This window comes from Amborella trichopoda, chromosome 5 (genome assembly GCF_054954075.1).
Source record: "Amborella trichopoda isolate Santa Cruz 75 chromosome 5, AtrichopodaSantaCruz75HAP2 v2.0, whole genome shotgun sequence".
Lineage (NCBI taxonomy): Eukaryota > Viridiplantae > Streptophyta > Magnoliopsida > Amborellales > Amborellaceae > Amborella > Amborella trichopoda.
Genome location: NC_142340.1, coordinates 12,801,907 through 12,822,143, shown reverse-complemented (window position 1 = coordinate 12,822,143; position 20,237 = coordinate 12,801,907). Strand labels below are relative to the sequence as shown.

General features: G+C 36.4%; 1 protein-coding gene across 14 annotated transcripts in view; it reads left to right on the top strand.

The window, feature by feature from the left end:
• Positions 1–20,237, top strand: part of LOC18443583 (receptor-like serine/threonine-protein kinase ALE2) — a 39,123-nt gene that overhangs the window by 8,699 nt on the left and 10,187 nt on the right. Inside the window, exons 2-22 of one of the 14 annotated variants that reach the window (XR_016056011.1) lie at positions 10,334–10,465; positions 11,794–11,910; positions 12,276–12,386; positions 12,737–12,823; positions 12,931–13,089; positions 13,190–13,300; positions 13,969–14,154; positions 14,254–14,382; positions 14,520–14,612; positions 14,737–14,865; positions 14,978–15,121; positions 15,225–15,341; positions 15,426–15,518; positions 16,030–16,173; positions 16,277–16,393; positions 16,481–16,573; positions 16,746–16,850; positions 17,168–17,275; positions 17,498–17,869; positions 18,182–18,472; positions 18,566–18,955. Coding sequence is in view for 9 of the 14 variants with exons in the window: in XM_020673206.2 (XP_020528865.1) it covers positions 10,334–10,465; positions 13,190–13,300; positions 13,969–14,154; positions 14,254–14,382; positions 14,520–14,612; positions 14,737–14,865; positions 14,978–15,121; positions 15,225–15,341; positions 15,426–15,518; positions 16,030–16,173; positions 16,277–16,393; positions 16,481–16,573; positions 16,746–16,850; positions 17,168–17,275; positions 17,498–17,869; positions 18,182–18,472; positions 18,563–18,955 (2,757 nt within the window). In the remaining 5 variants the exon portion in view is untranslated. Of the gene's footprint in view, positions 1–10,333; positions 10,466–11,793; positions 11,911–12,033; positions 12,177–12,275; positions 12,387–12,736; positions 12,824–12,930; positions 13,090–13,189; positions 13,301–13,968; positions 14,155–14,253; positions 14,383–14,519; positions 14,613–14,736; positions 14,866–14,977; positions 15,122–15,224; positions 15,342–15,425; positions 15,519–16,029; positions 16,174–16,276; positions 16,394–16,480; positions 16,574–16,745; positions 16,851–17,167; positions 17,276–17,497; positions 17,870–18,181; positions 18,473–18,562; positions 18,956–20,237 lie in introns of those variants that run through there. The other 13 variants (XR_016056010.1, XR_016056013.1, XR_016056012.1 and 10 more) reach the window with 13 other exon arrangements.

The window sequence follows — 20,237 nt, the reverse complement described above, 5'->3', positions numbered from 1 at the left end:
GGCACTTCACCAATAGTTTATTCCTTACGCCCCTCATTGCTTTAAAAAGAAAAGAAGAGTAACGTTTAAAATCTCAATAGTGTTGTGCAAGCGAAGGAGAAATTGTCAACTTTTTTTTTTTTTTCTTAATTATTATACAAAATGTTAGATTCTTACTAGGGTCTGTTGTATCAAAGATCCTTCTCGTACTTCCAGGTGAGCCAAGCCTTGGTTTCATGTGGGATCTAGAAACCTGCAAAAACCTTGTGAAAATTTTTGAAACGAAGTCGCCTAATGATCTCAAGCAATGTACAAAGATTGGATTGGACCAGCTGGTCCGACTGATTGGACCATGAACTACACTTAGAATTAGCCTGGTTTGATTATTATACCGACAATTGGTCAAAACCTGTTTGCGCCAGTTAAAACCGTTGTTGAACCTGCCTGTTCAACCAACTACATGGCTGGTTCAAAACGGTGTAGACTGGTTTTGATCAATATTTTATAGTTTTTCCAGACCATTGCCCTTATCGTTTAATGATCTATCCAGTCTAATAACATTGGTCTTAAGCTTAGTTGTTGGAAACACTAGAGACTCTGAGTCCTTCTGGGAATTGGAATTGCGGAGCCACGACAAGTGAAGATTCCTGTTTTCATAATCAACGTCAATACAAGGGGAATTGCGGGAAACGAGATTCCTATTTTTGGGTATCGAGATTCAACTTAAGTGGAATCGAGATCCATGTATATATGGAATCGAGATTCCAACCTCTTTGGAATAGAGTTTGTAACCTATTTGGAATCGACTCATATAGAATTGAGATTCCTTCATATGTAGAATCGAGATTCAGATTTATTTGGAATCAAGTTTTTGACATATTTGGAATTGAGATTCATATCAGTTTGGAATTGGGTTTCGACCTACCTGGCGATCGAGATCTATAACCCTATGCGATCGAGTTTCAACCCCATTAGAATCAAGATTCCTACATTAACGATGTCCCGTGCCTTAATAACTTAGAAGGGGTCTTTAGATTTGAAGTCAATGTATTGACTATTGAGCCTTGGAGTCTTAGACCCAATATCATGAGTACTCTCATAGTTCCCTTAGGGACTAAGACTCCAAGGCTCAATAGTAATAGTAATAGTAATAGTAATAGTAATAGTTAATAGTTAATAGTTAATAGTTAATAGTTAACAGTTAACAGTTAACAGTTAACAGTTAACAGTGAATAGTTAATAGTTAATAGTTAATAGTTAATAGTTAATAGTTAATAATAGTTAATAATAGTTAATAGTTAATAGTTAATAGTTAATAATAATAATAATAATAATAATAATAATAATAGTAATAATAGTTAATAGTTAATAGTTAATAATAATAATAATAATAATAATAATAATAATAATAATAATAATAATAATAATAATAATAGTTAATAGTTAATAGTTAATAAATAAAGTAAAGATTAATAAAGTAAAGATAAATATAAGCATGAAATGACGTGTCATAAGATAGCATTATAAGAGGATGATAGGTCTGTAACTTTTAAGTGTCTTGATAGCTATTTTTGTACCCTTCATATCAGCTTTGACTCCCCAATATTCATTGGTCGATAACTTATAGCTTTTCTTAAAATGTTTCAAAACAACAATTTGTTAAATATTTGGATGGTCCAATTTTATTTGGATGGACCTTAGGTCCACCATCTTTTGCTTTTAATTTTTATGAGGATGTTGGATTTGACCACCTCTTAAGTGACATATTAAACTCCCCCATTTGATTTTCTATTGACACCTCTCAACTGAGGTGTTACAAAAGTCTCTCTCTGTTATATATATGGATAACCCAGGTTATCGTTTTACATGCATGAATTATTCAAATGTACTTCTTGTGGTCCTGATTCTTCATGAAGGTAACAAGAGGTGAATTATAAGCCACTTCCAAAATACCTTCATAATCCTTCCACCAGCTCATGAAGCTGCTCTACTGCAAGAATATCTCACAAGAAGAGTGAGAGAGAGAGAGAGAGAGGGAGCTTTCTTGAAAGAGTATACATGGAGAACTGTTCCGAATTAAAAAATACACATTTTAATATAATCCAAAAGATTTCACATGCATATTTGAAATAATATGAGGAAGTCCATATTTAAATCTTTTAACAAAAATGCAAATTCCAAAAGATTTCACAAAATACCCAACTGACGTCCCACGTAGGTCATCTATATACCCCACCAGCTTCTTGGATGGGTCCATTTAATCTCCGCAGGTCCACTCTTACTTCACCGGCGTACCGGATGAGTCCACGTAATCCCTATCAGCATATCGGATAGATCCACTTATACCTCAACGGCGTACCAGTTGAGTTCACTTAATTCCTACCGACGTACCAGATGAGTTCACTTAATTCCTACCGGCGTACCAGATAGGTCCACTTATATCTCACCGGCGTACCGGATGAGTCCACTTGTATACTTAAAGTATCTCTGAAACTCTTTAAACATCAAGAAGCAACAATATCGTATATTCTAAATATCCTTGAAATCATTAACATGAATTCACATGAAGTATTTTATAGTAATCGCTTTCACTAACATTTCTATAAATAACCAGTCAAACATTTTTGGCAATAATTTCAGAAAGATTGTAGTTCTGAGAGACATTCTTGAAATTTAACATGATCATAGTCAATTAACAACAAAAGAGCTCTTTATGGAAATCTAGTTTCAAATATTAAATATTCAACTACCTAGAATTCTTAATAATAGACAGAAAAAACATAATGATAGATGGAAATATTACAATTAAATGCAGAAGATACCAGTTTATATGACTATTTTACAGGAAAATGAGATCACTTACGCATAGAACTTACGGTATGAAAAATTCATAATAGCAAATGGAAATATTACAATTTTATTGAAAGCGGAAATACCAGTTTTCAAATAACTATTTTTCAAGAAAATGAGATCACTTACACATAGAACTTACGGTATCTAAAATTCATAACAGTAAACGGAAAATGAGATCACTTACACATAGTCAATTAACAACAAAAGAGCTCTTTATGGAAATCTAGTTTCAAATATTAAATATTCAACTACCTAGAATTCTTAATAATAGACAGAAAAAACATAATGATAGATGGAAATATTGCAATTAAATGCAGAAGATACCAGTTTATATGACTATTTTACAGGAAAATGAGATCACTTACACATAGAACTTACGGTATGAAAAATTCATAATAGCAAACGGAAATATTACAATTTTATTGAAAGCGGAAATACTAGTTTTCAAATAACTATTTTTCAGGAAAGTGAGATCACTTACACATAGAATTTACGGTATCTAAAATTCATAACAGTAAACGGAAAATGAGATCACTTACACATAAAACTTGTGGTTTCTAAAATTCATAACAGTAAAAAAAAATATTACAATTTTATTGAAAGCGGAAATACCAACTTTCAAATAACTATTTTTCAGGAAAATGAGATCACTCACGCATATAACTTACGGTATCCAAAATTCATAACAGTAAGCGGAAAATGAGATCACTTACACATAGAACTTACGGTATCTTAAATTCATAACAGTAAACAAAAATATTACAATTTTATTGCAAGCATAAATACCAGTTTTCAAATAATTATTTTTCAGGAAAATGAGATCACTTATTCATAGAACTTACCGTATTTAAAATTCATAACAGTAAACAGAAAATGAGATCACTTACACATAGAACTTATGGTATCTAAAATTCATAACAGTAAACGGAAATATTGCAATTTTTTTGAAAGCGTAAATACCAGTTTTCAAATAACTATGTTTCAGGAAAATGAGATCACTTACACATAAAACTAAATCATCATTTACTTTCATGATGCCAATATGCCCATGGGATGATCATCCACGAACCTTAGGTAATACAGAGAGTCAACTTACGGTATCTAAAATTCAGCTAGATGAATACTATGTTTGGTAGAGGTCTGAGTAGAGAGAGAGAGAGAGAGAGAGAGAGAGAGAGCGCTTAGAGAGAGAGAGAGAGAGAGAGCGCTTTCTTGTGAGATATTCTTGCAGAAGAGCAGTTTCATGAGCTGGTGGAAGGATTATGAAGGTATTTTGGAAGTGGTTTATAATTCACCTCTTGTTACGTTCATGAAGAAATCAGGACTACAAGAAGTACATTTGAAGAATGTATACATGTAAAACGATTACTTAGGTTATCCATATATATAAGAGAGGGAGAGACTTTTGTATAAGAGAGGAAGAGACTTTTGTAACACCTTAGTTAAGAGGTGTCAATAAAAAATCAAATGGGGGTGTTTAATATGCCATGTAAGAGGTAGTAAGAACCAACCTTCTTATAAAAATTAGAAGCAAAAGATGGTGGACCTTAAAATTGGACCATCCGAATATTTAACAAATTGTTGTTTTGAAACATTTTAAGAAAAGCTATAAGTTATCGACCAATGATTATTGAGGAGTCAAAGCTGATATGAAGGGTACAAAAACAACTATCTAGACATTTAAAAGTTACAGACCTATCATCTTCTTATAATGCTATCTTATGACACTTCACTTCATGCTTATATTTATCTTTATTTTATTAATCTTTACTTTATTTATTAATTATATTATTATTATTATTATTATTATTCAGTTCCAAAAATTTAGGGTCATTACAAATATTGTCTCATGTATTTTTAGAATATGATTTTGATTTCATTATTATAATTCAAAATGGGATTTTGTTTGTGCCGTGGTGTTGTCTGTTGTGTAGTATGTGCCTTTGATATCGCGGGTGAAGGGGTGGAGTATTGATTTTTTAACGTTGCAAGGCCTAAGTTTGCTTAATTTTAATGCTTCAATGTGCAAGTTATACTTGCCTTTGTTACCTGCAAAAGAAGTTATGCTTACCTTTTTTACCTACAAAAGACATTGAAATGATACTTGTTAAGAACTTAACTCTAAACATTTGCATTCGTAAGTTGATTTATGGAACCAATACTTAGAAAATGAGTTCATCAGATTATTATTCGGCGCACATATGAACTATGGGAGACGATGGTCTTGAGACTGGTTTCCAAATAACTCAAATTGAGATCCATAAATATTGTAACCAATCTATAAGTCATATATTTGTGGACCTACAACATTAGTATTTGATTTTGTGGTATTATGATTCCAAAAAAATCAAATTGAGATTCTATGAGGGTGGAATCAAGATTCGATGTTGATTAATTTGTGGTTTCTTACATCTACAACCCGTAGTGCTTGATGTTCGCGAATCTGTATTCGAAAACGTCCAAATCGAGTATCATTATATGTGGAGTCTAGATTCAATAAAATAAATGTAGAATCGAGATTCAACAATTAAGGAATCAAGAGTAAATAAATATTAGAAACGAGATTCCATAAGTGTTGGAATTGAGATTTTTTATATAACAAATCGAGATTCTTGATTTCACAGAAATGGATTCCATGAAGATTCCTTGTCGAAATCTTGGAATCGGGTTTCCAAATGAGAATCGTGGCCTTGGGAGAGAGATTTCGGTAACTATCTTCTCTAGTAGGATAATGTGGCCCAAAATGCCACTATCAACCCCTTGATGGATTATGTTGTTTTTGTCCATATGGAAATGGAGTTGCATGAGTATCTCTTTTGACCATTATGGACATTATATCTATCACAGGCAGTTAAAGATGGTGTCCAATTTTCAGCAATTACCATGCAAATTGTGCAAAGTCCATCACTTGAATGGCTAAGGATTCAACTCTTGTCAAAATTTTGCATGAGATACGAATGAATCTAGCTTATGTAAACTCATCACATAATTGGTTGAAAAGGCACTAGATGTAAATAGTAGCAGATAAGTGAAAACTTCTAAAATTTGACTCTTAACTTGACTGTAGGATTCTAACAACTATGCATATTGCACCACTTCATGTCAAGAGACTTATGATACAGATTCAAATAAGGAGCGGGAAAACATCTTAGTGTGCATTTGGATCACTGCTAGTTAAACTCATGTGGATGGCTCTTCTTATGCCCATTTGACAAGATAGAGAATTCATCTTCTGCCAAAATGGGGCCAAGAATATCTTGTGCCATGACCATCATTAAACCTACTATAGGTTTTTTCTTTAAATCCTCTTAAAATGATTCATTGGTGATGTGTTGTGCTTCCCAAAAAGTCAAACAGGAGAATAAGGTAAGAGGGCCTAAAATGTGATGCTTGAGGATTCAGACACATGATTCACCTAAGTTGACTTGACTTGACTTGGACCAATCCTGTGTTTCGTGAAGTTATAGAAATTATAAAATGGAAGAAACCAAAAGAAATTGAGAAACTTGGCCAAGTCTCATTATGAGATTAACGTCAAGTCTCCTCATGGACTTGTTGAGTTTTCCATGACTTTATGAAGTTGTATATTTACGGGGGTTTTACAGCCATCAGTTTTTTCCTTTTTTTCCTTTTTATTTTGTTGTTTTTTTGTTTTTTATTTCCACCACTTTTAGTTCATAAGTTTAGGAGATGGGGCTTAAACCATTATATTATTATTTTATTTATTTTTATTTATTTTTATGAATTTTCATTATTTTGTATATTTTTCTTTTTGTATGTTTCTCATATTATCGTCGTTACGAAGATCTGATGGGCCACAATCGAGTTTTGAGTTGGCTAGTCACAAGTTCTAGATGAGTTCCAAGCAAAGTCCGAGTCTTTGAAGATGCATAGGGTACGAGTTGAGAACTTGGATTTCCAAGAGGGCTGCTACCCTTTTTGCTAGTTCAGCAGTTTTCTAAAGGAAGATAGGGTGGAGTTTATGTAGAGTTAAATTGGCATTTTTTTCAGAAAAAGAACCTTGTTAATTGGTGATTCACCTAGTTCAAAGGGCCATGCGAGATAAGTTGGACACCTTGTAAGGAAATCAAATTTTGGGTTTGTTACCACTAATACCAGGAAGAGAGTACTAAGGTGTGAATGAGTTACCAGATAAATCACAAGATAGATGGATCCAGTGAGAAGTACAAAGAATGTCTTGTGGCTAAAGGCTTCACCCAAGAACGTGGACTACTCTGTGAGGAGACCTTTACTTCTTTAGCAAAAAGCAATGAAAGTTCCTTGTGTTCCATCGATAGATAAAAGGAGAAGATTACCGACCTTGTTCATGTATATGTAAAGAATGCTTTTCTCAATAGGGATTTTTTTCTCTATCTGGTTCTCTAGATTTCTAAATGGAAAGATAAGTATGTATGTCATAATGTAGGATTGCCACATCGTTCTTTTTGAAAGAGAAAATGCTAGCGTCTAAATTGATTATATTCTCTATGGAAAAAGAACAAAGCTTGAGGAAAGCATGGAGATCCCTTTGAAGTCCCTACTGTGAATGGCGGTCTAGTGGGTCCCTTGATTTTATTATAATTAGTCCTCCTGATATATCATTTGCAATTAGACGAGCAAAATAGGTTCATGCAAAAGCCCCATAATCAACATCTGGAAGTGGTTCATAGAATTTTGAGACCACCAATTCCACTTATGGATGATTTATTCTTTTGCAGATTTTGGCATTTTTGATAGAATCATAGTTGTTGGAAATGCCTGGGAACCCGAATCGTTTTAGGAACTGGAATCATGGAATGACGACTAGATCAAAGATTCCTGTCTTAGGAATTGTTGTTCGTACAATAGGAATCGCTAGGAACGAGATTCCTAGTTTTTGAGAATCGTGTTTCGACCGAAATAGATCCAAGTTTCATCCACATATGGAATCAAGATTCTGTCCTCCTTGGAATGGAGATTCCCATTCCCTTAGAATCGACAGTCCAGGAGTCAAGATTCCTTAATATGCGGAATCTAGTTTCCGACATCTATGGAATCGAGTTTCTGACATATGTGAAATAGAGATATGTTGATATTTTGAATCGTGATTCTAACATCTTTGGAATCAAATTTCTGAAGTATATGTATATGGATCAGAGATCCATACCAGTTTGAGATCGAGATTTACAATAATATGGACTATGGAATGCATTTGTCGACCCCTACTAGGAATCGAGATTTTGTTTTTATGGAGAAGGAAGCGATAAACACATCTTGAGCCTCATCAACTTTAGAACCTATATTGGATGTTTCTTATTAGAAGGTTTCTCAAATTTTAAAGTGATTTTATTGACTATTGAACTTATGGTCATTGTATACAAAAGACAAGTATTTCTAAATTGTGATTTTGACTTCATTATTATAAAGACAAAATAGGATTATATCTATGCCATGGTTTTACTTTTAATTGTTTGTGATGTGTTTTCCAGTTATATTTTAAATTTAAAGTAAAAGCGATCCAGGGTGGAACAAGTAAAATAATGAAACCCGACAACCATTAGAAGCTTTCAAAGGAAGATTTATACTTCAATTGAAGTGGAATCAAGATTTAATCCTTGCTAGAATCCAGATTCGATATATTTGGGAACGTTTACCCACAATTAATGGGTTCAAGTTTCTAAAGGTGTGTTGGATTGAGATTCCGAAATTAAGGAATCGAGTTTCTTTGGTTCCGATAAATGGTTTCTAAAGATGTGCGCGATCGAGATTTTCAAATTAAGGAATCGAGTTTCCTTGGTTCTGAAAAATGGTATCTAAAGATGTGTCGAGTTTCCTTGGTTCTGAATCAAGTTTCCTTGGTTCTGAAAAACGGTTTTCGTGGAGATTCCTTAACGGAAACACGAAATCGGGTTTCAAAACCGGAAACGCGAGGTCGGTGGAGAGATGCCGGTAACTATGGATAGAACTGAGTCTAGTTTTTTAGTAGTCATTTAGAAGCTTCATGCTAGTGATTGAAAACTCAAACTCCTGGCCACTAGGCCATGGCTAAAATCATATCCTTGAGTGAAACATATAAAAAATCTTGGTGTTTCTTTAAGATTTTTGTGAAAGATTAAAAAAAGAATATTATGAGGTTTTAAAACCACCTCTTCACCGAAGTCATAACACCATGCTACCTCATTGGAAGAAACCGTATGTTTGTCAACTAAAAAAATGATGACATGTATATGTGACACATCCTGACTTTCTCATTTATAGAACTCGCCACTTGATGAGTCAATATTTACTTAAGCAGTTTATATACAACGAGTTTTTGTTCTCTAATTTATGCAAAACTTACACAAGCAATATCACTAAGTGGTTTACAAAATATTGATTTACATGAAATCTGGTCCAAGCTGAAGTTTTCGATTAACATTTATTAGTAAGGTACTAAGGTTAATGGTATAAGGGGCCATCACTTGGTGTGACGGTAAAAGGCTTGGGTAGCCAGCGCAAGAGCGTGGGTTCGAGTCCTGAGAGTGGCCACTTTGTGCATAAGACAAAGGTTAGGATCGTTTCCAGTCCACCCCTCCCGGGACCCTGCTTAGGCGGGACCAGCACCGGGTTACGGCCCTTTTTAGTAGGGTTAATGGTATCTAGTGATGCTAATTGGGTCGGTTGTCCTAATGATTGCAACAACCTGTGTGAACATAGAGAGCATTTGTGAAGAATCCAGTTTCCTTACCCTCATTCAAATTTGGAACATTCCAGAAGCTTTGAATGAAACTGCATCTAATTTGATCAACTGTATTGTTGTACCAAGTTTTGAGGCCAATTTGTATGATCTGCCTCAAAATGCTTTTATTTCAGGTTTTGGAGTTTGCAAATTGTTCTTGGGTATTCATGGGATGAAATCAATTGGTGGGAAGAGAGAGAAGGAAATATAGCTAATTAGAAACTAATAAAGGACAAACACTGATTAGAGTACGAGGATATGACATTCACTACTTGAGTTAATATGGATAAAATATATCTTGAACCTGGGTTCAGATCACCTGAATTTATGCATTTATTTTTCTGACAATGGGACTGCACTATGCAGTGCACTTTGTCATGTTTTCCATGGCATAAAAACCAACATGAAATAGTTAAATAAATGGATTATTCAAATGCCAAGCTCAAATCGAGAGCATCAACCGACAGATTGTTCACAGAAGCACTTGTTCTCTACTATCAGAGAGGCAAGTTGCACATTCTCCTGCTGGTTGTGGAGGTTTATCTACTTTTTTAGTAATTGAACTCAGGTCAGCAAACCACCTTGGCACCTCCGTCTGGCGTGATGCCCCTTGGACACTTGCAGTGGGTCTATTCTACCATTTATCTTTTCTCCTTACATTGGATTAAGGTCACACACATACAAACTCCATTTGACGTTGTTCTGTAATACATGGCCTCATAGTTGGGATGTCATTCTAAGCTGATTCATCATGATTTGATAATATATTATGTTGCAAAGCGTGAGGCCGTATACCGTTTACAGGGCATTCTGGATCTTCGACTCAAGAACTCAATCTGGTTGTTCATCCTGTTGTTAGAGATCAAATACTAAACGAGGGATATCATGAAGATGCACCGAAGTACAGCACATCAGTGGAAGCATTAGTTCCTTCAGGTAAACTTAGTACAGACCTCTAGAATCTTTGCTTTTTCTAGTCACTGAAAAATAACGGAATGATGATGCTATTTCCAAAGAAAATAAAGTCCCAAACTATCCCCCCAGTCCTTCAAACCATTGTGTTGCCAATGCCACCCAGCACCGCACCTCAACACACTAAATGGAAGGTTGGGCTCTTTCTTTTCTCCCATTTTTTTTTGGTATTTTTCTAACTGTTTTTGGTTGATGCATGATTCGCACTTCAGCTAATACACTGTTAAAAAATTAATTTAGAGTAGCTTAAATATTGAACAATTACCAGTTTCTGAGATATTAACGCTTATTCATTTATTTCTTGTGAAAGTATTGGCTTTTCTTCCATATATATTTTTAGAGAATTATTTTTGTTATTATTCTATTTAAATGTCAAAAGCCCAAAGAGGAAAGAAAAAGTCATGTTTATACATATAACAAGTTAAGGGATGACTTAGGGGCTACATATTCACGTTATTTAAGCATTTTAAACTATTCTTGATGCCTCTAATAATTGTCATTTTTTTTCAAAATAATAAGCTATTAACTCAGCTATTAGAGCATAATGGCGGACCAGGATTCATGTAGTCAACTCCAATTAGTTGAGAAAAGGCTCTGATAATGATGATGAAGCTATTAAATAAGCTCACCAGTTTCATTAGTCAATTCGTTGTTCGTTCTATTGTATGGGGTCACAATCATTCATGATTCCTAGGAAGTAGATCTAACTGCATGCTCTTTTAATGTCCTGTTTGAGTGTCTGAGTGTCCAATTTATGTTACCATTCTCTGTGTGGCACTGTCCAGTTATATGAATTATGGCCATGTATGCTTCAATACAAAAGGCCCTACCATAAACCTATGGTTTTGACTGTCAACCATTTAGTGATCTATGCCTCTATGAGACCACCACTGATGGTCTTGAAAATGAGGAGATTTAAGTATTCATTCTGTAGCGTTAGAATCTTTTCCAAATTTGTGCAAGGGTTAGTATAAGTCTCTTTTAAGCTACAGATGTGAAATTAAGGTAGCTTAGCAACGAAATAATAATATATTAACTAAATAAATCTGTGCACAGAAGATGACTGGATATGCTGCAACCAAGTGACTGAAAAGGTCCTGGTTGAGTTGCTTCAGTAATGCCAGGTTGCTTACCAAATTAACTTGCTTGCTTTACCATGATAATCCTTGGAGAGGTTAAATCCCCTTATTGTTAGGGACCCTAATCAATTTTGCTACCTCCCAAACTGTTGGTTATTAGTTCTTTATTTTTATGGGTTTCTGCTGATGTTTTAAACAATTTATTTATTTTAGGGTCTATCGTTTTGTCACCACAAACAATAGTGTCAATGCCTCATCTTGTCAGTGAACAAATGCCCAATAGTGGAGAAGCACCTAGTAATGGACCAATCTCAGTTCCATTTCCTAGATGTAAGTTGAAAGGATAAGGCTGCTATATCCTCCTATTTACTATGTTATGTGCAGCATGAGTGTTTCATATTATTATATACTTTGATATTGTTTTGTTATTGGGCCATTTTTATCGCCTCCAAGTGTATTGCCTGTGACATCACCATCCATTCACCCATCAACACCAATCATAGAGTCATCTTTGCCTCCAAATGCACCATCTAATCCCTCAGGCACTGGAAATAACCATTTGAGAATCTTGTCTCCATCACCACATGGACTGCCTGGTGAAGATTTAACTCTCATATGTGAAATGTTTCTTACTATTATGCAATTCATTTGCTTTGTTACTCATGTAGTTTTGTGATGCCCCTTGTTTTCTGCAGGGGATTTCATCCCTTCAAATTTTATCCCATCAATGCCTCCTTATGTTGGAGAAAGAGTTCCCAAAGGGTATCATGGAAAGGAACCGATTAGCAATGAACTGTATACCAAAGGTATGTGTGGTCAATATATATGGTGTGACACATGGTTGTTGGTTTGTAATGTCAGGCTGAAAATTAGATATGCTGGAGCATCTGTAGTTCTGTTTGTTTCTCTGGGACATCTGTAATGAAGATATGAATCTGAAGTATAAAAATAATTGAGGTCGCCTACCAAATTAACTTGCTTGCTTTAGCATGATGATTCTCGGAGAGGTTAAGGCCTCTTTCTGTTAAGGACCCTAACAAATTTTCCTGTCTCCCAAACTGTCTGGTATCAGTTCTTTATTTTTATGGGTTTCTGCTGATGTTTTAAACAATTTATTTATATTTGGGGTCTACCATTTTGTCACCACAAACAACAGTGTCAATGCCTCCTCGTGTCAGTGAACAAATGCCCAATAGTGGAGAAGCACCTAGTAATGGACCAATCTCAGTTCCAATTCCTAGATGTAAGTTCAAAGGATAAGGTTGCTATATCCTCCTATTTACTATTTTATGTGTAGCATGACTGTTTCATATTATTATAGACTTTGACATTGTTGTGTTGTTGGGCCAGTTTTATCGCCTTCAAGTGTATTGCCTGTGACACCACCATCCATTCACCCATCAACACCAATCATAGAGTCATCTTTGCCTCCAAGTGCACCATCTAAGCCCTCAGGCACTGGAAATAACCACTCGAGAATCTTGTCTCCATCACCACATGGACTGCCTGGTGAACATTTAACTCTCATTGCTGAAATTTTCTTACTATCATGCAAATGATTCTCTTTGTTACTCATGTAGCTTTGTTGATGCCTCTTTTATTTTTGCAGGGGATTTCATCCCTTCAAATTTTATCCCATCAATGCCTCCTTATGTTGGAGAAAGTGTTCCCATAGGGTATCATGCAAAGGCACCGATTAGCAATGAACCGCATACCAAAGGTATGGGCAGTCAATATATATGGTGTGACATGGTTGTTGCGTTTATAACGTCAGGCTGAAAATTAGATGCTGGAGCATCTCTTGTTTTGGGACATCTGTAACAAAGATATGAATCTGAAGAATAAAAATAATTGCATAAACAAATTATTATAATACAAATTATTATGCAATTAAGCTGGAAATGTTCTCATACATTTGGTTCTCATCAAAAGGAGTTTTTTTTTAATAGAGAAATATGAGGGACTTTGTATTGAGGTTTTAAAAAAGAACCCATCAGCTCAGAAAGCTAGAAAGAATCATTTCTGAACTTTTTCTATTTTGATGAAATGTATATCTACATGGATATCAACCCTCTTTTGCAGAATTGAAAATACTATCACAGTCTTGGTGATATTTAGTTTTCGTTTTAATAACCAGCTTATGCTAATCTTGGTATCACGATCTGAATGTCATAACATAGGATTGATGCCATCTCCTCCTAGGGCATCACCATCCAATTCATTTCCAAACGTTTGCTATTTTGATTAAACACATACTATAAACTACATGGATATCAACCCTCTTTTGCAGAATTGAAACTACCATCACAGTCCCGGTGATATGTAGTTTTCGTTTTAATAACCAGCTTATGCTAATCTTGGTATCATGATCTGAATGTCATAACATAGGATTGATGCCATCTCCTCCTAGGGCATCGCCATCCAAGTCATTACCGGTGCAACCTGGCATTCAGCATATATCACCATCCTTGACTTTGGTTGCTTCATCTCCTGTTATAAGCATCAAACATAAACATTCAAGGCTTATCCCTCCATCTGTACAATTTCTTGCACCACATGGACCCAATGAAAAGAGTAATAATTCTCACTTTAGTGTCCCATTTGCTTAAATACTCTTAGAATTATTTCGATAAACTTGTCTGGATTATTTGTTGTGCTTGTCATATTAAACAGATCGTATTTCTCCCTCACCACGGGTTTCTCCATCCTCCTCTAATCATAGAAGTGATCAGCCACCATTGGCAGCACCGCCAATGGGAATGTCACAGCATTCATTTCATGGGAGTCAACCCCAAATTAAAGGTGCAATGAGAATTTGAACTCTTCCTTTCATAGAGTCCAAAATGCTACAACCTTGAATTAAGGGAAAAGGAAAAGTTGTAACTTTGTTTTCAGCAACATTGTTTTAGCCCTTCAGCTACTGCTTTCTATCTGTGCAGGTCCTTCACCAGTGCAACCTGCAAGTGCCCCAAACACTGTTTCTGCACCACTCTCACAACCCAAACCTCACTCAAGCAAAAGAGTAATCAATGGTCCAGCTTCTTGACCCTCAAGACTCATTTCATCCACTTTTAATGTCTCCATTTGTTTAAACACTCTTAGAATTATTTCAATAAACTTGTCTGGATTATTTGTTGTGCTTGTCATATTAAACAGATCGTATTTCTCTCTCACCATGGGTTGCTCCATCCACCTCTCATCGTAGAAGTGATCAGCCACCATTGGCAGCACCACCCATGGAAATGTCAAGGCATTCATTTCACAGGAATCATCCCCAAAGTAAAGGTGCAATGACAGTTTTTTTTGTGTAGTCCAAAATGCTGAAATCTTGATTTAGAGAAAAGGAAAAGTTGCCAAGCTTTTTCACCCATTCGACTACTGCTTTCTATCTCTGTAGGTGCTTCACCTGTGCAACCTGCAAGGTCCCGAAACACTGTTTCTGCACCACCCTCTCTCCCCAAACCTCACTCAAGCAAAAGGGTAATCAACGGTCCAGCTTATTCGCCCTCAGACTTGTTTTATCCACCTTCTCGCCATCAGGGTAGGATATTTTTGTTCATGAGCCTTTCTTTGAAGTAGAACGTGAACAAGTATCTTGTGTATACTCTGTATCTAAGTTAAGACTGTATTTGTTTAATGCAAAGGTCCAGTGGTTCCTCTGGCTCCTTCTCCACTTACTCGGGAGCATTCAAGCGTTTCTGCACATCCTCCAGGTGTGGTTCCCATGTGGAGGAAGCGTTTGCATCCCCCCAAGCATCAAGGTACTGAAATAGTTGAAGTGCCCCCTTCCTCAAATGGCTATGTAGAAATTCAATAACCAAGAGATTGGGATCATTGCTTCACAGCTTCTCATCATAGAAGGGATCAGCCACCATTGGCAGCACCTCCCATGGAAATGTCAAGGCATTCATTTCATGGGAATCATCCCCAAAGTAAAGGTGCAATGACAATTTTAACCAATGTTGTCAGATTCGCTTTGGAGTCTTCTTTAGTTTGGTGAGAAAATTGAAGCAATTCGGTTCTTCGGCCGATTCGGGGGAAGACTTCAGACGTTTGTTTTTAATTTAATATATATAAATTAGATATTTATATATAAGATATATAAAAATAATTAAAAATTAAAAATAAAAATTTCAAAAAATAAAAAAATAAAAAAATACTTTTATATATTATTTCTTTGCTTAGGCCCAATAGGCCGAAGCTTTAGCCGAATCGGCCCGAAACATATCCAAATCGCACCAGAGTGGCTTGAATCTGACTGAAGCTATAGCACCAGGCTTCGCTTTGCTTCAGTCTAGGCCTAAAATCCAAAGGCTTCGGCCTCTTTGGCCGAACACTGGTTTTAATGTTTCCTTTTGTAGAGTCCAAAATGCTAAAATCTTGATTTAGAAAAAAGGAAAAGTTGCAAAGTTGTTTCACCCATTCAGCTACTGCTTTCTATCTGTGCAGGTGCTTCACCTGTGCAACCTGCAAGGCCCCCAAACACTGTTTCTGCACCACTCTCTCCCCCCCAACCTCATTTTAGAAAAAGAGTAATCAACGGTCCAACTTCTTCACCCTCAGACTCGTTTCATCCACCTTCTCACCATCAAGGTAGGATATTTTTGTTTATGAGCCTATCTTTGAAGTAGAATATCAACATGTATCTTGTGTTTAATCTATATCTAAGTTAAGAATGTATTTGTTATAATGAAAGGTCCAGTGGTTCCTCTGGCTCCTGCTCCACTTAATCGGGAGCGTTCAAGCGTTTCTGCACATCCTCCAGGTGTGGTTCCCAAGTGGAGGAAGTATTTGCATCCACCCAAGTATCAAGGTACTGAAGTAGTTGTAAGTGTTGCCCTTTCCTCAAATGGCTATGTGGATATTCAATAACCAAGAAATTGAGATCATTGCTTGACAGCTTCTCCCTCTCAATCTCCCAGTCAAGCACCATTCCCTTCAATGGGGAATCTGAGAAGTCCCCCATCTTTGCCATCTGCATCCCCAATCCAAGGTATATCAAAGCTCTCTTTGTTTGCTTCACGTGCATTTGAGTCTTATTTTCTTGGCTCGATTGAAAGCAAGTGTATCCAACCATGTATCTGTTAGTAGAATTAGTTCAAGCATTTCTCTGCCTTCCGAGTGGTATAGGATTTAAACAAGAAATTGAAGTTGTTGCTTCACAGCTGCTCCCTCTCGCTCTCCCAGCCAGCCCCCATTTCCTTTGACAGGGAAAGTGAGGAGTCCCTCATCTTTGCCATCTGCAACCATTCCATCTGCCCCAAGTCAAGGTATATATCGATGCTGGCTTATATTTGTTTGTCTTGCATTATCTTTTTTTAGTCGATTTATTATAAGAAACAAAAATTCGTTCTTTCTTTACTCGACTTGTTTGACATGTTAACAAAGCACATAATTCCCTCCCCCCCTCCCTCTCTCTCTCTCTCTCTCTCTCTCTCTCTCTCTCTGTATCTCTCTTTCCTCTCTTATGTTATTTTGTTAGTCCTTCTCTTTTTAGATCTATTTATTTTATGTGTGTTAAAGGACCTTATGAATGGCAAATAGCAAAAGGAAAGTAACCTTGTTAAGGTGTTTTTCCATGTACAAGGGCTTGTTCATCCTCCAAGTATTTCATCTATCGCACCTTCTCCAAAGAAGTCAAGATCCCCTGTACCATCACCAGTTCGATTACTTCCACCTCCGCCTCCTAATATTGGTACGATTAATGTAGTCCAATCTATATATGTACAATTTAGTGTATGTGCATGCGCATGTGTGCTTGGATGCCAGTGCATATGCCTGTCTGCATACTTCTGTATTCACAATTTTGGTAACTTTGATTCTATTGTCAGATTTTACTTGACACTAAATGTGGCAAATTTTGTGTGACTAGATGAATGGATGATTAATTTTTTGTTTTGTTCCTTTCGGTTTAAAGATTGCACAGGGCTGACTTGCACCGAGCCATACACTAATACACCTCCAGGTTCACCTTGTGGCTGTGTATTTCCCATGCAAGTTGGGCTTCGCCTTGGTGTTGCACTTTATGCATTCTTCCCATTGGTCTCAGAGCTAGCTCAAGAAGTAGCAGCTGGAATCTTGATGAAACAAAGCCAGGTCAGAATCATGGGAGCAAATGCTGACACTGAGCAACAAGAGAAGACCATTGTACTTATCGATCTGGTCCCACTTGGACAAAAGTTTGACAACACAACAGCATTCTTGACCTTTGAAAAATTCTGGCACAAGCAAGTGGTCATCAACGTTGCACTCTTTGGTGATTATGATGTACTTTATGTCCGGTATCCAGGTATGGTTTATAGTTTCTTTAGTTGATGGCTTGTATTAAAAAATGAACCAAAGTTGGCTTCTGATAATGATTAAAACAGAATTTAATATGAGGCTGCAATGTCGTACCTTGAAGTCAACAAAGATGACCACTGGGAACAGTTGTCAGTGTGTGTTTATGTGGGGGGATGTGTATGCACTGCCATGTGGTAATAATTGTAATTTAGCCAGACTTTTGGGAACAAGAAGTTAGTTTTGATTCAAAATCTGATAACCTGAATATTGTAAAGATACAAGATGGTTTCAAGCATGTTTGTCTTGGAAATATTTTCAGGGCTTCCTCCGTCTCCACCATCTGCTTCCATTAATGTGACATTAGATGATGGGCCCTATGCATCTTCTAACATTAGTTCGAGAAAAGTAAATCCCATTGGTGTTGATGTGAGGCACCGGAGACATAAGCTTGGAGGCACCTTCATTGCTATTATAGCCCTTTCATCAGCTATAGGTCTGGTTATATGTCTTGGAGCTCTTTGGTTTATGCTTTTGAGAAAAGGAGGTGGTAGACACCAACAGCCTGCAGCAGCCCCAAGGACGCCAGTGGTACCGATTGTGAAACAAATGGGTAATAAAAGTTATATATGGTGTAATTCTTCTTAAGAACTCCTTAGGTATTTTGAAATGATTTCTTTGTGTTCATGTTGGAATATCATAGTAGGTGTTGGATCCGCATTATCAGGCAGTGGGCTTAGTTCGGCATCATTGTCTTTTGGTTCAAGTATTGCAACATATGCAGGATCGGCTAAAACATTCAGTTTAGGTGAGATGGAGAGAGCTACAAATCGCTTTGATCCTGCAAGAATACTGGGTGAAGGTGGCTTTGGCCGTGTGTATAGTGGGGTCTTAGAAGATGGAACAAAGGTGGCTGTGAAGGTTCTTACACGAGATGACCAGCAAGGTGGGCGTGAATTCTTGGCGGAAGTTGAGATGCTTAGCCGTTTGCACCACCGGAACTTGGTCAAGTTGATTGGTATATGCACAGAGGAGCATAACCGTTGCCTCGTTTATGAACTTGTACCAAATGGTAGCGTGGAGTCCCATCTGCATGGTATACTTTGCAATCTCTCCCTCTCTCTCTCTCTCTCTCTCTCTCTCTCTCTCCTTTTTGTGTGTGTGTGTTCTTTATAAGTTAATGTTGACTATACTTGTTGGAAATGCCTGTGGAATTGTTTTAGAAATTAGAACCACAGAATCGTGCATGGCCAGATGATTCCTGTATTCGGAATCATCGTCTGTACAATGCATATCACATGCAGCAGGATTCCAACCATTTGGGAATTGCGCTCCTATCCAATAGGAATCGAGATTCCTACCTTGTTGGAATAACGGTCCCATCAACTTGGAATGAAAATTCCTAAAAAGGAATCATGCACCAAACCACTTGGAACCAGGCCAGAAATTATCAAGAAATGTGTTCGAAAGGGCAAAACATTTAAGTTTTTAAACCATCTATAAGAAGTCCGTAGCATTGAACTTCATATATTAAGTGCACTTACATGGGGCTCTCCCTATTATTGGCATCATAATTGTTGGAAACACCTAAGATTCCGAATCGTCTTACGAACTAAAATAGCGGAATCGCAGCTGGCTAGAAGATTCATATTTTTGGATTTGATGTCCGTACGAGGTGAATCGCAGCAAACGGGATTCCTACTTTATAGGATTCGAGTTTTGACCCAAATGGAGTCGAGATCCCTACATGTATGGAATCGAGATTCTGAACGCTTTGGAGTTGAGTTTCTAGCCTATTTGGAAATGACCCATATGCTACGAGATTCCTTCACACATGGAATCGCGATTTCGACATCTTTGTAATCGAGTTTTTTATGAATTCGAAATCAAGATTTATAACAGTTTAGAATCGAGATTCATATCAATTTGGAGTTGAGTTTTGACCCACATGGTAATAGAGATTTGTAACTTTATGGGTCGAGTTTCAACTTCATTATAATTAAGTTTCCTACACCAACGACATAATGTGCCTTAACAACTTAGAACCTGATGGCGGGAAAAATTATACTTATTTTTAATTTTTATTCAATTTTAAAAGATGTATATTTTGATTTTAGTTTTAGGGTTTTTTTAGTTTCTAGGAATTCTAGGGACTTTTTAAATATTTTAATTAAAGTTAGGGAGTTTAGTTTCAAGTTATGCTTAAGTTAGGACGTTTTGGTCAAAAGTTAATTGTATAGACAAATAATGTCCAAAACAATTTTCTATCATATAAATAAGGGTGTGGATGGGCTGGAGAGGCATTCATGTATTCCTCATTAAGAAAGAAAGACTTTGTCTTGTAAACGAAGCTTTAGGTTTGAGTCCAAGGTGGGGAG